The sequence below is a fragment of the Cydia pomonella genome, chromosome 24, assembly GCF_033807575.1.
Source record: "Cydia pomonella isolate Wapato2018A chromosome 24, ilCydPomo1, whole genome shotgun sequence".
NCBI lineage: Eukaryota > Metazoa > Arthropoda > Insecta > Lepidoptera > Tortricidae > Cydia > Cydia pomonella.
Genome location: NC_084726.1, coordinates 9,996,539 through 10,011,128, shown reverse-complemented (window position 1 = coordinate 10,011,128; position 14,590 = coordinate 9,996,539). Strand labels below are relative to the sequence as shown.

At 36.8% G+C, this 14,590-nt stretch overlaps 2 protein-coding genes across 2 annotated transcripts; one reads left to right on the top strand and one right to left on the bottom strand.

Annotated features, from left to right (window-relative positions):
* Positions 1-757: 757 nt before the first annotated feature.
* On the bottom strand, positions 758-3,232 carry LOC133530993 (zinc finger protein 148-like). The gene is made up of 4 exons (XM_061869063.1): positions 2,858-3,232; positions 2,627-2,771; positions 2,051-2,169; positions 758-997 (listed from the first exon to the last, which is right to left on the bottom strand). Exons 1-4 carry the CDS (start codon positions 2,945-2,947, stop codon positions 794-796), a joined length of 558 nt encoding a protein of 185 aa, XP_061725047.1. The 5' UTR covers positions 2,948-3,232; the 3' UTR covers positions 758-793.
* A 611-nt stretch (positions 3,233-3,843) lies between these two features.
* LOC133531159 (methylosome subunit pICln-like) lies at positions 3,844-11,263 on the top strand. The gene is made up of 6 exons (XM_061869294.1): positions 3,844-4,155; positions 5,200-5,340; positions 6,318-6,410; positions 6,846-6,976; positions 9,501-9,608; positions 10,571-11,263. Exons 1-6 carry the CDS (start codon positions 4,034-4,036, stop codon positions 10,597-10,599), a joined length of 624 nt encoding a protein of 207 aa, XP_061725278.1. The 5' UTR covers positions 3,844-4,033; the 3' UTR covers positions 10,600-11,263.
* Positions 11,264-14,590: the final 3,327 nt, after the last annotated feature.

The window sequence follows — 14,590 nt, the reverse complement described above, 5'->3', positions numbered from 1 at the left end:
CTCGTTCAAACCAATTTTTGGTGGAAGTTTACATGGCAATGTATATCATATATTTTTTTTAGATTTTTCATTCTGTTATTTTAGAAGTTACAGGGGGGGGGGACACACTTTTTTTCACTTTGGAAGGTTCTCTCGCGCAAACTATTCAGTTTAGAAAAAAATGATATTAGAAACATTAATATCATTTTTGAAGACCTATCCATAGATACCCCACACGTATGGGTATGATGAAAAAAAAAATTTTTTTTTTAATTTCATGACGTATTAAAAAAAAACTACTTACTAGATCTCGTTCAAACCAATTTTCGGTGGAAGTTTACATGGCAATGTATATCATATATTTTTTTTAGATTTTTCATTCTGTTATTTTAGAAGTTACGGGGGGGGGACACACATTTTATCACTTTGAAAGTGTCTCTCGCGCAAACTATTCATTTTAGAAAAAAATGATAGTAGAAACCTCAATATCATTTTTGAAGACCTATCCATAGATACCCCACACGTATGGGTTTGATGAAAAAAGATTTTTTGAGTTTCAGTTCTAAGTATGGGGAACCCCCAAAATTTATTGTTTTTTTTCTATTTTTGTGTAAACATCCTAATGCGGTTCATAGAATACATCTACTTACCAAGTTTGAACAGTACAGCTCTTATAGTTTCGGAAAAAAGTGGCTGTGACAGAATCGGACAGACAGACGGACATGACGAATCTATAAGGGTTCCGTTTTTTGCCATTTGGCTACGGAACCCTAAAAACTGTCAAGTAGCCAATTCTATTATTTTTTACTCATACTTACTCAGTCCGCCGACTAAGCCATTTCTCACAAATCCCACACTGCACCTTACTCCCATGAACAGCGGAGTGCCTCTTCAATAAATATGGTGCAGTAAAACCCGCGCCACACTCTTCACACACATATTTGGTGGTGGCGCAGTGGACTTTCCGTATGTGGGCCTTAAGAAGTGTTTTGGTGTTGAAAGTTTGGGAGCAGGTTGACTGAAAAAATATACATACTAAAATTTGTTCATGGTAAAAGATGTGGGTACAGAAATAAAGAGGAACAGGAATTAAGCCTATAAATATAAACATCAATATGAAGTTGAAAAAAACTGCCTAAAATTTCATTTTAGGTACAAAACTTTTATCGCTGCTTGTACTTTTCTTCCACAGTAATACTTATCGAGACAATTCTAAAAACCCCAAAACAAAATTAGGTTGCGTTATTTTATCACAGAACAGAGTTCCTTTGGCCATCTCCTGTGTCCATCATCAGATCAGCTCGATGATACCATAATATTGCATTGTCACCCAACTTACATATGTATACAAATTTTCAGCTTCATCAGAAACCAGGAAGTGGATCAAATTAAACTTGCAAGATTTGACTCGTACAAACATCATAGGTACATTGCAAGTTAAATAAAAGCTTGTAAGAAAGTGTCCAGGACAAGAGATGGACCTTACAAGCGACAGCCTGGAAAGGGCCAGATGGAAGAAGAAAGAGAAGACAGCCATTGGCACGCTGGGCTGATGACATAATTAAAGTAGTGCGGGCCAACTGATATGGGAGGCCCAAGACTGCAAAAAATGGGAAAAGCTGGAAGAAGCCTATACCTCTTAAGAGGGTGCTGGTGTAATTCTCTTTAAACATTTATTAGGTTTAAGGTTTAATGTTAGGTTTAGTTGTCTGAATAACGCAGCCATGCTGGCAAGAATAGCTAAGAGCAGAGAGATGGCAAAGATGGTCGCCGACATCCGTTAGGGCATGGCAAATAAAGAAGAAGTTAGGTTTAGTCTTAAAAATATTATAGGTATTTTTGTTCTATTACCCAGTAATATGGGGCTTTTTATTTTATTTATTTTAGGCAAGGCACTTTTTAGGCACAGAACAATGTGAGGAAATCAAACTAATCTCAATAAGAATTAATTCCTATTTTGTTGAAAGTTAGGTCAGATGGCAGTAAAAGTTGCTTATAAACTATAATTTAAAAAGTAGTGACTATAATTTGTTGCTAGATATTAAACATCTAGAATAAAATATAAACTTACCATAGGACACTCCAGAGAGTCATCTTTGATATCAATAAAATATCTATTTCTTTTGCCAGGTCTAGTCTTCACTATGACATTGTCAACAAATTTTATTTCTCCTAAATCTTCCTGTTCACCTGTAGAAATGAATTTATCACTAGAAAGTATTGTACTCAAATTTGTTTTTATCACTACTTTTTATACATATTTAGAATTTCCACCTAGTGTAAAAAGTTGCCAAGTCCCTCGTGCAAATATTTAAGTGGTTTTATTACTATTGAGTTATTGGAATTTTTATTTTATGTCAATTAATCGAATTTGAAATTTAAATGACGTAATCAGTCGGGATCGGCTGCCCACTACTCAAGGGGTTAGGATGAGTAGTCAAGAAAAGTTAATCGCTATCAGATTTTTGACAACATTCAAGCATGAAATCTTTATGGGAGTCAACTTTTTGCATTTTGAACATTTTAATATCGCTTATAGTTTATGAAATGAACACCAAAACCAAGTTTTTACTGAAATTCAATGCGTTATTAATATCGCTAAATTGACGCTAATTGGGTACTCTATTTTCTAAAAACTCTCATATACCTAGTTCTTCTGCAGTAGTTTCCCCGTGGTTTATAGACTCAGCAAACACTACTCGGTCCAGCCGGTAGTATTTAGGTTTTGTGATGTCCTCAGAATTTTCAGTTAGGTAGCGAGAATCCTGATCCAAAGTTGATAGCTTCAGACTCTGTATAAATAAAGAGAACTTTAATAGAACACTTGTTCAAAAACCGATTTTTTTATTTTAGCTAGCTGGCAAATAAGAGCACTTACATCTTTATTTTCACTATGATTTTCAGAGCCACTGTTGTCTTGACCAATTATTTCCTCAACATTCACAAAATGATAACTTGAGTCCTTCATTTTAATTTCTTACTTAGTGTTTTTGCTTCAGATAATACTTTATTCATGAATGTACATTCACTACATAGCAAATTGCTATTAGCAATTTCACTGTTTAAGTTTATTCAGTTCGGATGTTCAATATTTTTGTTCAAGAAGACGAATGAGACGAGAATGACAGTGACACTTCGACTTGACTCCTAAAAACGAATGTTACCACTGTCTAAATAAAATAACATAATAAAATTCAAATAAAAATTGTATCTTACACGTCTTATCTTACAACTAATAACCGTATTATTACTTGAATTATTTAAATAAAAAACAATAAAATCATAAATCTTACATGTGTGATTTGTTTTGATGTGTTGTCTGAATAAATGATTTCTATTCTATTCTATTTTAAATCTTAATGCTTAAAAACAAAATAATCATTAAAAAACAGTACTATACAGGTGAAAAAAGGCATAATTCAACAAGAAAAAAGTTTAGAATTCCTGTATATTTCAAATTATGGCAGCACAGGAACGGAAGTGCGTTCTCGTTGTGGGTAATGCATTGCTTAATTTTGATTGGTTAATAAAAGTTACGTAGTTTTAATTTTTTTAATGACAAATTTATGACGCGTTTAGTTAATGCTTCAGGTATACTTCATAAACAACCATAGACCTATCAAACGCTAACGCTTCCTCCCTTCCTCCTATTCTATATAAATAACAAGAATGATAAAAAAATATTGGAAATAATATTATTATTTTTAATTTTGAATACCTAATTGTGCAAAACCATATTTATTTTGATTTTATATAAAAAATGGCACAAATTTTATAAAAAAGATGTGAAACATGGCGTTGAACAAATAACAAAACGTTTCCAAAGTAACAAAGAAACGAATATAATGTATTTTTAACGTAATAGAAAACATCCTTACATTAACAAAAACTATTGATGCAAAACGTGAATTGCTGAGAGAAAAACGTGTTCCCACGAATTTGTGAAAGTTTAACACGCTTTTCTGTTGTTCATTACCTTTTAAACCTATTTGCCTTATAAGTTGTTCATTTTACCTTACTGATATATCAGTCAGTGTGGTCAAAATAGTTGAAAATGGTTGTTGTTTCCTCCACCTTTTCGGCTCCCGTTGATGGTGTACTGTCTCAAACTCCGGGCACAAAACTCCTGGTAGATGGCCAAGAACTAGGGACTGCTACATTATACATCACAGAAAAGTAAGTTTTTTAATATAATTAACGCTGTACTGTTTGGTGTACGTATCCCATGTTTTCTTACATATACTGATTTGTTTATTTTAACCTTTGAAAGAACAATCACTGTGTATTTTATGTTTTAATAATTATTTTATTCTGAAGTATATATGACATGTAATTAAACAATTTATCATCATATTCGTACCTTTTTGGGTGGCATTGTACTAACCTATTTATATCTATAACTGAAATAGATATCATACACTAAAGAAAAAAGTGACCAAGTCCACCGGTTGCCGAGGCGGGAAAAAAAATCCTTCGTTCCTTAGTTAGTTGTTTAGAACAGTAGCTAAGTCAATTAAGTCATCAAAAAATGTAAAACTGAAAAGAAATTTATGATGTTGTTATTGTACTTCAATCCAAAAATAACAATGCAATTAGTCTCCTTTGTCTCATAAAGGACATTCTAAATTTAGTGTGTATATTTTAATATTTTGCATTTATATTGGCATGCTATTTTGCCAGAACTTATTTGTCATGATGGTGTTAGAAACAAGGATGTTCTGAAGTGTTACACTAGAGTGTAAAGTGTCTCTTATTACATTTTACATTGAAAATGATTACAATTCTGATAATGATATGCAGGGTTTATTATTATTATATTATTTAATACACTAGCAGCTGAAAGCTGATGTCTGTATATCACTGCAGTTGTTTTTTTATACAATTAATGTTCATTTTGATAATCACAATGTTTTAATTTTTGGTTTGTTAGAAGTTGCACTTTTTCTTAGCCTGATTTAGTGTCCCACTGCTGGGTAAAGGCCTCCCCTCGTTTCCTGTACTCACCCTGTTGTTTCTAATTTCCTGCAGAATGTGAACTCTTTATTAAATTTTAAATTATACTCATTCTTCTTCTGTTTTGGCCAACCCTCTTCCCAGCTCATCTGGGGTTGGGTCTCATTGTATGTTTGCACCAGAGAGCACTGTTCTGGTTCGTTTGTATAGGCGTGGTTAGGTTAGCATAATTTTACTCATTATTAAATTTTCAATTTTTTTTATTAGCAATGTAGTGTGGGGCGGCGGCGTCGGCGCCAACGGCGGAGCCTCAGCCACCATTTCTCTGCTCTACCCAAATATCTCACTGCACGCCATACAGCGGGAGCCTGTGCCTGCACTGTTTGTGGTACTCGGACATGAACTTAGGTATGATCAAACATGTGGTTGACGAGTATTTTTTGAGAGCCAAAGCCTGTTGAACCATATCAAAATGATGTTATAGCACAGAATAAATAATAATACTACCGTACAGAAAGGAAACTTCCTACAAACCAAAGTTTGGCAGTGATAAATAAATAAATATTATAGGACATTATTACACACATTGACTAAGTCCCACAGTAAGCTCAATAAGGCTTGTGTTGAGGGTACTTAGACAACGATATATATAATACATAAATATTTATAAATACTTAAATACATAGGAAACACCCATAACTCAGGAACAAATATCCATGCTCATCACACGAATAAATGCCCTTACCAGGATTTGAACCCCGGACCATCGGCTTCACAGATAGGGTCACTACCCACTAGGCCAGAGGGTTGTGACAGTGATTCAGGAATAAATCATGTTGTCCCTTTCCAATGTATGGCAACATCGTTTTCGCCTATTTACGGTTGTCAAAATCCAAATCATTATCTTATCTGAGGTTGTGCCTGCAAAGGAATGTCAAGTTCATTTATGATTTTCTAAACATATAATCATAAAAAAAATCGAATAAATGGTGTACTGAGGAAATCACTTTAAGGAAACTGGCGTAACTAAAGAACCGGCCACGTGCGAGTCGAACTCGCGCACGAATGGATTGGTACCATTACGCAAAACACGGCAAAAAGATTACGTTTGTTGTATGGGAGCCCAACTTAAATATTTATTTTATTCTGTTTTTAGTATTTGTTATAGCAGCAACAGAAATACATCATCTGTGAAAATTTCAATATATCACGGCTCATGAGATACAGCCTGGTGACAGACAGACAGACAGACGGACAGCAGAATCTTAGTAATAGGTTCTTGTTTTTACCCTTTGAGTTCGGAACCCTAAAAACTAGCATGAAATATAAAGAGTAGCTGTTTTGACCGGTTCATTAAGTATTTCTGACTGTTTATATTTTCTCAGGCTTCCTGAGCTAAACCAGGCAGCGGGCGATGCCAATGAAGATGATGATGATGAAGAGTTTGATGCTGATGACCCACCCTCCACAAATCTGCTGTGAGTTTGAATTTTCGCAAATGATGAAAAAGCGAGTGATAGTATCATTTCAGAAAATATATATTATACACCATACATCATCTCTTCTTATTACCCATGTAACCAACTGTGGCTAAGCCAAAAAAGGAGATCCATGTATTTGAAAAAAAAAAATACATACAAAAATTGTACTTGCTTTATTTTCTCTGTATAACAATTTTTAGCAACGAAAACTGAAAGTACCAGACATATAATATATGTCATTAAACATATAATATCTTATGTAAATGTTCATGCCACGTTTCATCTAAGGGTGATATTCCACTTGTCCAATGTGCATTACGTCTAACTCTCTCATTAGGCAAAATGTGAGACGCAAATACACATTGGACCAAGATATTGGACAGATGGAATACTACTTCCCTTTTCCATTCAAATCAAACCCCGCTTGTCCAGGTTCGTCCCTCAAAACGAGTCAGACCTTCAGCCGATGTACCAGGCCATGATTCAAGGACAGACCCTACACCCAGACCCGGAGGATGAGCTCGACGAGGACCCTTATATGGACGGCGAGGAGTTTGATGAAGGTATGAGTCATCTGACCCCTATTGCTCCAGGTGCATCCCTCAGAACGAGTCAGACCTCCAGCCCATGTACCATGCCATGATTCAAGGACGCCCTACATCCAGACCCGGAAGACGACCTCCACGACAACCCTTATATGGACGGCGAGGAATTTGATGAAGGTATCAGTCACCTGACGTCTACAGCTCCAGGTTCGTCCCTCAAAACGAGTTAGATTTCCAGCCGATGTACCAGTCCATAATTCAAGGACAGACCTGGAGGACGACAGGACCCTTACATGGACCGCGAGGAATTTGATGAAGGTATGAGTCACTTTACCCCTACTGCTCCAGGTTTGTCCCTCAGAACAAGTCAAATCTCCAGCCCATGAACCAGGGCCATAATTCAAGGACGCCCTACATCCAGACCCGGAAGACGACCTCGACGACGACCCTTATATGGACGGCGAGGAATTTGATGAAGGTATCAGTCACCTGACGCCTACTGCTCCAGGTTCGTCCCTCAAAACGAGTTAGATTTCCAGCCGATGTAATCCCAACTAATCCTCAAAACGCTATTTTTTGATATGTAAGTTTAAATCTGTGTTTTTAAAGGCAAAATCTAAGGTGTAGCTTTTCATAAGGCTGATGCGGAGCGTTCGATCGGCGCGTGCGAATGAGGCCAAAAATCGAGCTGGAAGAAAGCATAGCTTGAAATTGACCAATGGCGAGGTATGAATGGCTGGACGTCCGGAGAGTTATCATGCAATACAACCAGTAGCGAAGTGTGAGTAAGGCAGAAGGTCCAGCTGCGAGAGAGGAAAGCTTGAATTTGGATTCATGGACAAGTAAAATTGAGGCAGAAGATCGACTTTTGCTTAAAGCAGAAGGCCTACTAGCCTAGCGTCGCATAAGACCTAACGCCGAACTACAAAAGAGTGGCTTGAAATCGAACATATCACGGTTCTCCTACTACTCGGCCTTTGACTTAAATCGAAAGCACGACTTGATAAGATGCTTTTGGTTTTCGGCCTTCGCGGGACCCTTTATTTTGACAATAAGGTCGTAGGATCGCGGCTCTGCAGCAACTCGGCATGGCTGACAAATCTGGCGTGCAGGAGAGCAAAGTTCGCTACAATATCGGCAATCTACGTTGAATAAATCGGCTGGCCACGGTAAGATTTTTTGGCCATGAGCATGAGCTTTGGGGGCCTCCACGTAAGGTCAAAGCAAAGGCCTACGTTGGAGACGTGCTTACGTGTCCTCACTCTCTTACTTTTACAACTCTTCGTTATTAGATGGGTACTTGCACACATATCATAAAGTTATTTTGCTTAAGGGCACTGCGGGTGCCGGAGCGATATTTTCTTTTCTGCCCTCCGGGCGGAAAGCGTCAACTTTGCTCCCGCTGCGCTGAACGAAGTTGTCGCTTTCCGCCTCCGTCGAGCAGAAAAGTATGCGCACCACGGTAGGAAACGTAGGACATTCCATCCCGCGTGTTTGCCACCCTCGCCTTCGGCTCGGGTAACAATTTTACACGCAGCACGCAATTTCCTACTTTTCCTCCCTTGGGACACAAAAAACCATTTTACCATAAAGAAAAATGTTAGTTAATGTCACAGCTGTTGGATCTCCAAAAGTCCCCAGCAAGCTCGGTTCTCCATACAAACGTAGTTACGCTCTCATTTTAAAAGGATAAAAGATAAAGATAAAAAATATGTTTATTGCACAAGAAAGGACACAGAAAAAGTATACAGCGGTTGTTTTTAAGAGTTGGTGCATAACTAGATTGACAACAGAGTTTCCAGGAGTCCCCGCACTAGGCTAGGCCTGTATCGCGGGAGACCAGAAGTACATATAAATGTCATGCAAGTCAACGAAAAACGAAAATTTATTTTTATATAATAAATATGACATTCATTCATTAAGTTGATACATGCAGTTTTCAGTATTAAACTATTTACCTAATGCTTCATTCTTTATAACTTCGGTTCTATACTAATCTTTTAGTCTAGTTCATTTTATATAATTATTTTGAAACGACAAGCTAGATGGCTTTGAAACTTTGTACTTACAATAGGATAAGAGATATCTAGGCTTGTAATTAGTTCATTTAGCTTCAGATACGATAGGTAAAAAAATACAGCGATTTTTTTAAATACAAAATTTGTTTTTGTTCTGTTTCGTTTGTTTTATAAACTGGAGCTATATAAACTAATTATAGGACTAGATATACTTCATGTCATTGTATGTGCAAAGTTTCATTACAATCCAATACGTTGTTTTAAAATGAGAATGAAACTCCGCTTGTATGGAAAGATGAAATTCGGCCGAGCTTGCTGGGAACTCTAAGTTAAAGAATGACTTCTCTCAGGAAATGTAGCTATTTTATCTCTGCGATTTGACCCTTTATGGTTCAGATTAAAAATAAGTAAACAATTCAAGCCTCATCGCCTCTAGTCCGAAAATTCTGCATAAAAAAATGATGTTATTGGGTAAGATGGTATCTGCTTGTAAGACATATAACATACATTCCCATTATCTTCAGGAGACGAGGAGTTCGAAGACGCCGAGGAAAGCAACGCGAGCCCCGAGGATGCTGCAGCGCGCCTGCGGACCCTCCGCCTCGAGCACGCCAACGGGACACATGCAGATGGTGAGAGAACCCTTTATTGCATTTTGCTTTTGGTCAGTTGCCTGCGTTAAGGTGGGGCGACACTCCTCCTTTCGGCTTTTCTCGGCTCCGTTCGGCTCAGCATTGTTCCGAGCAATTATTAGGGTTGGCACAACTTGACGTCCCCATACGTGCACGACCACAGATACGATAATTATTTGAAATTTGACAACCCTAAATGGTGGAAAGGGACAGCCTAATTCGTCCCTGAATCGCTGTCAAACTTCGGCTTTGAAGGAAATGTCATTTCTGTACGGTAGTCTATTATTTATTGTGTGGAGAATTGATTGTAATAGAGAGGTAAAGTCTAAGAAAAAACATGCCTCTTCGTTTGACATCGAAAACAGATGGCGCTTTACTGCGCCATATGTTTTTCGGTCACTGAATTGTCAAACGTCAACTTTTCACAATCAGACTAACCGCAAAATTTATGGAGCTGTACAGCGCCATCTCGTGTACCTGTCAAATTCTAAGCACGAAATATGGAATATTACGCGAAGCTCTGCGTAGGGGGCGTCACTACCACAATCCATCACAATCTGAGGGTCTACCGCGAAACAAGAAAATCGAAAATCTAATCACTCTTGTTCGAGCGATAAAGAGGCAGATACCTAAATTCCAATTTCCCGCGTTTCTCGGTAGGCCCTTTGTAAACAAACCGCCTTGATGCATCAATGACATATTTTATTATCTGTGACACTTGTCAAAACACAGTTTAAGGCACAGTATGTATAAGTTACTCTATGGTTTACGATGGGTGCTAGTGCTGCACTCTGGCGGCAGAATATTGCAGTAATACTCCCTATTGCCTTAGATTATACGCATCTTAATCAATGTATCTTCGGTAGAAGTGTTAGTTCACTACAGTCTACAGTCTAGCGAAGTTTATGTAATGCGCTCTCAAAAAGTACAATGGCTTCAAAATTGATTTTCTTTTCTTTCAGAGGCAGAAGACGAAATAGCAGACGAGTGAACCTGAGAAGGTTATTAGTTTTTGTAATTTTTCAATATAATGTTAGCAATGATGTAGGTGCCAGTAACTAACGATTATTCTTAATGCAGTTGTTCATTAGGCGGGTCCACACAGCGAGCATACGCGCGAGGCAATTTCCTCGCACTAAACGGGCAGTGTTGGCCGTTTTGTGCGCGAGGAAAATGCCTCGCTGGTATGCTCGCTCTGTGTGGACCCGCCTATTATCTGGAAAAACATGAAAACATTTTCAAATATCACTCTAAATTTGAATCCATTCGGATCTTTAAAAAATTTAATTTTAACGCGTATACAACCAGCGCGCTATCAGCATAGCGGATAACGTGGTTTATCCGCTTTGTAGCGAAAAACGCCTACGTACAAAGAACCCGCCTAGCGTGTTGCTGGCAGAATGTGTTAAACATGTCAATAGGTCACTCGGCCAGTGAGGTACATTTGTATGTATGGAATTATAAATAAATAAAAAGTCATTTACTGTCGCAAAGAAAAAAAAAGGTACATACAGCAACGAATAAGCAAACAAGCAAAATATGGACAATAGGGTGTAAGTCCAATAGGATTGTTGACTGTATTACATTACACAATATATATATATATATATTACATCGTGCATGGTTAGCACAGAACTAATTGATAAAAAAAAGGATGAACCTGACGATCAATCTGATGATTGTGATCAATTGTTGAACGACTGTTAGTGTTTTTATTGTTTACATTCTTTTTAGATCCGAACGGAATAATCTAGAGTTCGAAATGAATACAAACGATTTAAATTTAAAGGACAATGGGCACTTTTGTATGGGGAGTGTCCCATGGATGTATACTGTTGAGACATATGTCGTTTTAAAGCTCTTAATCGTAGTATTATTTTAATGTATGGCACCAACCTTGGACCACTTGCAGGGACCGAGCTATATAAAAAAAGAAGTTGCGCATATAAGCAGTTATATTTCCTTATACGCGGGATATAAAAAGTTTTAGCGTATTTTATTCGAAAGAATATAAAAAATGCTTTATGTTTTTTGTATCAACACCAATGATAAAGTATTTAAAGGGACACAATGAACAGTTTTAAAAAATCGTCATTCTAAAAATTACTTGATACACAGCGAAATAAGAGTGTATACAAATGCCATGTATATCATGTGAAAAGTATTTTTATAAGCTATTTTTCGTATAATATAACTGGGGTCAAATCGTTGCAGGGACCAAAATAAAACCATTTAATGAGTTAATTAATTGTAGTTAATTACGCCTTAACTTTTCTACTCAACGCCAGATGTCGCTCTAAAGCAAAATTCTACTTGACGTAAAACATTTATACATAGCGGTAATCTCGTCAGTCTTACTCCATCATTTTAAAAAGTATAGACTAGTTTATGGATTTCTAAAGTTATGTCAAGATGACTCTGAATGTAATATTGTCAACAATAATTGTCAAAACACGCAATTTAAAATATTCAACATTGTAATTACAAAATAGTATATTTCTAATACGCTATAATTTTCTCCAATCGAAAGGCACTCCATTCCATTGATCTCAGAGAGTAAGCTCCTTGACGATCTTCACTATTCATGGGGTAGGTAAGATAAAAGTATTATTTTTTCTCGTATAGCTGCTATATAGCGTTCGACTCCATGGAAAATAAAGGCTCCAAATTATATAAAAATATAGCATATATACAAAGTGTAATTTAGATAGTATTCCAGAAAAAAATGCGCCAATGTAAATGCTGAAAAGTTTCCCATCGTATTGTCGAACAAATTCATATCTACTTCTGATCTACGCGACCTTAGAAGTTTGGATTGTCCTACCTAATCATTTTACATTTTATTGTTTTCAGAACAAGAATTATTTTACTTCTCACTGTCTATGTAAGAGGACTTAGAGCGGATTCATACTTTACTATACGTGTCGTGTCGAATGATAGTCCCTATGTCAGTTTCTCCAATTCTATTTTGCGTAGGATAAGTTAAAAAAATAATTAAAAATATGTGTTACCGTATTTTTATTCGTGAAATGTTACCTATATTTCTAAGTTAATGATTGTACTATACTTCCAAAAATATGTCTGACAAACATTTTACATGAAAGCCATTTTTCCATGTAAAAATGAACTGTGACCTGATTGGGACCATCTTCTGAATTTATGATAATTTATTCATATTTTAATGTACTCGGGTAATATTGCAGACATTATATCAGCACCAAATAAATGCTGTGAACCAGATATAATAATATATTAAGTGGCGAATAACGTTTCCAAATCGCATTTTCGTTTGACATATTTTTCTTTTTTTTTGCTCTTTTTTTCACGACCGGTTTGGCCTAGTAAGTCGATGATCCTGGGTTTGAATCCCGGTAAGAGCATTTATTTGTGTGATGAGCACAGATATTTGTTCCTGAGTCATGGATGTTTTCTATGTATTTAAGTATTTGTATATTATATATTATTATGTCGTTGTATGAGTACCCACAAAACAAGCCTTCTCGGCTTGCCGTGGGACTCAGTCAATTTGTGTAAGAATGTCCCTATAATATTTATTTATTGTTATTATTATTGTATGTCCGGTAACAGAACTCCCCAGGAGCACTCGGGTGTGTAAGGTCGCTACTCCCCAACTTATTATAATTGTTATTACTTTCAGCATTTTTAAGTTGTTCATCGGACACTGAGGCCATTGAAGTTTCAAGCTGGCGGCATCAAAATGGAGTACCTAGGTACTGTTTCAAATAAATGGGTGGTAAGTAAGTACATTTGGTGAAGTGGAACTGCTGATGTTGATCAGAAACGGAACTCTTCCACGCGCGTGATTTGTCTTCTTTGTTAAGTTTGTAGCGAGTAAGTTTCAAGTACCAAGGTTTTTAGGAACCTTTGTGTCAAGGTAAAGGTCTGACGATGGGTTCCATGAGGAAGCGAGGGAACACCTCAAATCTTATAGGCATATAGTCATTTTGGATTTTCATCAATACCTTAAGCTTTTTCATTCCCACTAGTGGCATTTAATGAAGTGGAACTACTGATGTTGACCAAAACGGAACTATTGAACGCGCGAGATTTTTCTTCTTTGTTTTTTTTTTATGATATAAGAGGCAAACTAGCAGACGTCACACCTGATGGTAAGCGATTACCGCCGCCCATGGACACCTGCTAAACCATAGGGGTTGTAAGTTCGGTGCTGGCCTTTAAGATTGGAATACGCTGTTTTCTTAAAGTTTTAAATGTCGTATTGGTCCGGAAATACCGCAGGCGACAGATCATTTCATAGTTTAGCTGTATGCGGCAGGAAGTTTCTAGAGAAATGCACAGTTGAGGACTGCCAACCATCTAAGTGGTGAAAATAAAAATGTTGTAGCGTAGAGCGATGACGAAAAGAGGCGGCAAGGATTAATCCGAGCAATTCGATGGAACACTCGCCGTAATAGATTTGTCCTGATAAGTTTGTAGAAAGTAAGGTTGTTAAGAAACATCTGTGTCTAGATCCAGGTCTGATAGATACCTCAAACCTTATAGAAATACATATAGTTTTTTTTGGATTTACATCAATAACTTTGGGCGTTTTATTAAAAAAAAGCTACATTTAATCAAGTGGAACTGCTGATGTGTTCCAGAACGGAACTTTTCAACGCACACGTTTTGTATTCTTTATTAAGCTTGTAGTGAGTAAGGTTCTTAAGGTGTACTTAATACATCAATGTCCAGTTCTGATGATGGGTTTCATGAAGAATCGAGGGAATTCCTAAAATCTTTTAGGCATACATGTAATAATTTCTGGGATTTTATTCACATATCAAGCATTATTATTAAAAAAGTGTCATTTGACTAAAAGTAACAGCTGATGTTGACCAGAATGGAACTCGCCAACTCGCGCGCGATTTGTTTTATTAGTTAAGTTTTTAGCAAGTAAGTTTTAAGTATTAAGGTTTTTAGGAACATTTGTGTCAAGGTAAAGGTCTGATGATGGGTCCCAT